Source organism: Carassius gibelio, chromosome B20 (assembly GCF_023724105.1).
Source record: "Carassius gibelio isolate Cgi1373 ecotype wild population from Czech Republic chromosome B20, carGib1.2-hapl.c, whole genome shotgun sequence".
NCBI classification, from domain to species: Eukaryota; Metazoa; Chordata; class Actinopteri; order Cypriniformes; family Cyprinidae; genus Carassius; species Carassius gibelio.
The window spans coordinates 7,353,261-7,358,364 of NC_068415.1; the positions used below are offsets into that span (position 1 = coordinate 7,353,261).

At 31.7% G+C, this 5,104-nt stretch overlaps 1 protein-coding gene across 1 annotated transcript; it reads right to left on the reverse strand.

The window, feature by feature from the left end:
• Nucleotides 1-3,375: 3,375 nt before the first annotated feature.
• LOC127984284 (C-C motif chemokine 4 homolog) lies at nt 3,376-4,242 on the reverse strand. The gene is made up of 3 exons (XM_052586863.1): nt 4,075-4,242; nt 3,773-3,884; nt 3,376-3,669 (listed from the first exon to the last, which is right to left on the reverse strand). Exons 1-3 carry the CDS (start codon nt 4,142-4,144, stop codon nt 3,558-3,560), a joined length of 294 nt encoding a protein of 97 aa, XP_052442823.1. The 5' UTR covers nt 4,145-4,242; the 3' UTR covers nt 3,376-3,557.
• Between the last annotated feature and the right edge of the window lie 862 nt (nt 4,243-5,104).

Sequence of the window (5,104 nt, forward strand, 5' to 3'; positions counted from 1 at the left end):
TAATTCAAGATGATTCAAGATTTCATAGTGATACTTACTTGAAAATGCTTGCAAGAGACCATTCCTGGGGCAATCTTGGTGTACTTTATAGTAATCGACTACAATTTTACTTGAGAGTTGTTTGTTGCAGAAGCAAAAGCAGCACTTACCGAAAAAGGAATAAAAAAGTGACTGTATCTTGTACTGTCGCTGGCTGGATGTCATCATCTCACTGAGGTGTTGAATGGTTGTGTCTAAATAAGTGGGCCTGTTTTTCTACTTAACATGCCACTGGGGAGAAACCACAATGTGGTTTATACTTCCTTTTTGTACATAATGTTCTCTGCCCATTACCTTGCAAAAAAAATCCTTGGTTTCCAAGACTATTTATATAGGCTACTTTTAGAACATATCCATGCTTTAGTGTGTACAAGGTGAGGACATGGGTTTAAAATAGTAGAATACATTGAAAATGGTATGTAAAAGATAATCATATTTAAATTAATTAATGCAAATATTTGTGTAAAAGTACATTTGCAGGTTAATATTGTCCACAACTCACTGCACTACGATGACAGTTGCTCTGTTTTTAGACATTTTCAGTTTCATTTGAAATGAACCTTGTTGATTCCATGTCATGAGAAATTTACGTTGTTCCGGGGACTGGAGGCAATGTTTTGAAAGTTAACAAAAGGCCCACTCTGCCTTTTTTTTCAGATTTACATCGACATTGCTGCAATATAATTGTGATAAAATGGCGACCTCTAGCAGTCAGAAAGAGCAACTCGCCAGCAGGCCTTGAATCCATCGGCCAGGGGTTTCTAACCCTGCTCCTGGAGATCCTGCGTCCTGCAGTGTTAAATAAAACACACCTGAGAGTTCAATAAAACACACCTGAACCAGCAAGTCAAGGTGTTCAGGCTTACTTGTGCTGCATTCAAACTCTAAAAGGCTGCCTTCGGAGGCAGTATTGCAAGGCAGGAAGGCGTTAAGGCATGTCTGAATCCAAATTCTGCTTTACTGTCTACTGATCGAATTTTGAAAGCAGCATAGATGTATCCTTCGCTGCCTTTGATATCCCACAATCCTGTGCATTCCATTCTGTGACTGTTGAGCTAAAAAACAAAGATGGCATCTGAAAGTTGCGTTTGGTGGTCAGTTTGTGAGTAAATGTATATTTCTGACTAACTTTTTGCACTTTTGATGTTATTTCTAGTGAGGAATCAGTATAATGGTAATGAAATATTCATTTAGTTATCACCATAATTTGTTCTATTTTGTTGTAGATCATTAAACCATTACGTTGCCTCAGAAGCCTATCCGAAATTAATATGATGAGGTGATGAAACTTCATTTGGGATGAAACTATTTGAAATAGCCCTAAAATATGAAGCGTAAATCTGTAAAAGAGGAATTTAAATAAACCAGGGATGATAAAGCGCAGTGTATAGAGATGCAGTGTACAGTTACTAAAACTAAAAATGAAAAGAAAATGTATTTGTTGAAATTGAAACTAGCATGTGTGAACTGAAAACAATGCAAAGAACTGTATAAAGAAAGACGCAAAACAAAAACTGTAAACAGGAAAGATAATTTTGAAATGTTTGTAAAAAAGGCTGATAAATAAAAGCTGAGACAAAAGAGAAAGAGACGAGGAAAAAGACAGAAGTATGACAAGCCTCTATACAGGAAAGAACACCTAACAATATGAAAAAAGAAAGAAAAATGTCAAGAACAAGTGTGGAGTAAGAGATTATTATGGAAATATATTTAAATAAGTAAGATTTAAAAACCAAAAACCAGTTTACATTGATACAAAGAACAGTAACAGAATTTATAATATTATAATCAGTAATAGTGTATGTTGGTGTAACAATGTCAAAAGTCTGAATATAAATGGGAAAAAATGTCAGCCACAGATTCACACAGTGGTAACAACCAACCACACGAATGCTGGCGTCAGCCTCATCGTACTCATGAAGTAGAGATGATCAGTGGATCAAAAGAAAGTTTTTTCATATTATTTAATCTACACGAAGAAGTAAACTATCTCCATCACACACAATCACTCTCTTACATGCATGTGCAAACACACGTATTTGTCTATAATATAAATCTCAATATAATATAATATAATGTAATATAATATAATATAATATAATATAATATAATATAATATAATATAATATAATATAATATAATATAATATAATAGAATAGAATATATGATATGATAAAATAAAATATAATATATTAAAATAGTTTGAAAGTTGCATCAATATTTATTTTAAATAGTTTTATAATAATTACAGGACAGCTTAATGGAAAGCTCTCACAGAAAAGCTCAGTGATAGGCTTTAATTGATTTAAAAAAAATTATTTTTGTCTGCACAGTCTGACAGTGGCATTGCCTCATGTAGGAGTTAAATAGAAGGTAATAATAACCTTAATATTACAGTTGAAATAACCCATGTCTCACCCCCATATCTATTTGTCTTTTCATACAGAACATATAAAGTTTCATTTCCATGCTATGGAATAATTTCTCTATTCACGAACGCACTAAGCATTATCAGTATTGCTTACATAAAAAATGATTTTTTTTTTATCGTGACAGTGCTCTCTTACGAAAGTCCATCCAATCTTTTAAGCCAAAAATCTTTAGGATATTAAGTAAAAATCATAAAGATATTTTGTAAAATTCCTACATAAATATATCAAACCTTAATTTTTTATTAGTAATATGCTTTACTAAGAATTTATTTGGACAACTTCAAAGGCAACTTTCTCAGTATTTAGATTTTTTTGCACCCTCAGATTCCAGATTTTCAAATAGTATCTCTGCCAAATATTGTCCGATCCTAATAAACCATGCATTAATGAAAAGCTTTCATATTATGTATAAATCTCAATTTTAAAAACCTGACTGGTTTTGTGATCCAGGGTCACATATATGAATGTATGTGTGTGTGTATATATATATATGTATATATATATATATATATATATATATATATATATATATATATATATATATATATATATATATATATATATATATATATATATATATGTATATATATATATATATATATATATATATATATATATATATGTATATATATATATGTATATATGTATATATGTATATATATATATATATATATATATATATATATATATATATATATATGTATATATGTATATATGTATATATATATATATATATATATATATATATATATAATAGGGACTAGCGCTATTATTATAAGCAATATTGGTATTCATGTTTCTAGTGCAATTGTTGATTATTAAAAATTGGTTCTTTAAATTTTAATGTATTTTTTCATCATTTTATTATTTATATATTTTTTCCTTCAAAAAAGAGCAACATTGATGTCTTTCCATAATCTTTATTTTGCATATAGTAAAGTAGAAAAAAAAACAGCCTTAAAAAATACACAGCCTTCTTAATTGATTAACAAATATACATATTATTACTTTTAAATAAAAGCAGCTTAAAATCAGTTTGAAAATGGTTTAATTCAATACTTTGAAAAGTGAAGAGCCGTTCACATCTTATTCACTGTCCATATCCTTCATGTTTCGAGCATCCACCAAGTTCATCAGTCTCTGAACCCATTTATTTGACGGGTTTGCGCAGATCTCTTTTGGAGCTTTTGTGATGAAACTGAAATTTCAAAGAGAAGATGGTTCATGATTTTACATAACTCATTCACTTTAATTAATTCACTTTAATTCATTTTAATTAAGACATTACAAAAAATACTTACATGACACCACTCCTGTGGCATTCAAGATGTGTAGTATGATAACTATCAACCTGCTTTAATGGGATTCTTACATTGGAAAATGAAAAGCAGCACTTGTTGGGACCTTGGCTGACTGCAGGAAAAAAAATAAAATCATTTCTTTAAAAAACACTTAATATATATCAACATATGAATGGGATACATTTAAAAATCAAGAAAACACTTAAGAAATAATTAGTAGAAATGCATTACTAATGCATTAAATTATTAATAGTCTATCGTTTGTCTAAAAATAAAATTCAAGATATAAAGAAAAGACGTACATTCACTCTGAGCCAGTGAGCAGAAAGCGAAGAACACAAGACAGGCGATGAAGATGCAGTGGGATCTCATGTTTGGGTCTGTAGTCGGTCGCTTATTAGATCTTGATGTGCCTGTCGCTTTATCGGTGGCTGATAGCTTCGGAGATGATCACCGCACTGATGCAGTCCGCTTTATAAAGGGGTGAGCTTGTACTTTCCATTCTACAGACCTATAGGGGTTCAGTCCGACAAGGAACAAGTGACATCACATGCACGGGGGAAAACCATAATGTGGCCTGCAGAGGTAGTACTTCCTGTTGTACCCTTCCCCAATTCTGTGAATCTTCTCTAAATCGCTGACACAGGTTATCAGGAAAATGTAGTCAATTTGAGTTTGCCATATTTTGTTTCTCATTTCTTTTCCATCCAAAATCCACAGAAAACGTATTTACATTTATTATGGCCCCTCATAAGGACCCCCATGTACAAATGACCTGTCTTACATCAGCATTTTGAGGTTGCATCTTCTCAAGAACATGCTCAAAGCTCTCAAGTGTAATGCAATGCAAGAAAAGTACCTTTCTGCAAATGCACGGTGGAAAATGAGTCTGGGGCTCAATGCAGGAAATGGTAAGCTCTACTTATCGTTCAAGGAGGAAAAGTGGTTGAACTGAAAGTGTTTTTTGTGGTTAACAGATCTGCACACAGTGTGATCCGAATGCAGATAGTATCAGCAATTACACACTGAATTTATACCACATAAATAATGCCTTATCATGTTTCATTATCATGTTAAAAATATATTAAATCACAGACATATTAAAATAACTACTTACTGAGTAACATTTATGATCTTTCTTTTCAGAAAATTCCTTAGTTATTAAATTGTTCCTTTCCTACCTTTTGTTTTTCCACTTACTCTATTTTGGGCTGCACGTGTCAGGTCATTGTTCCTCTGTATCCACTGGAGTGTCTGACCATTACAGCACCTCCTCGGACACCACTGCACTTGTTTTTTAAGTAGACCTGTTTAAAACACACATGACTATGA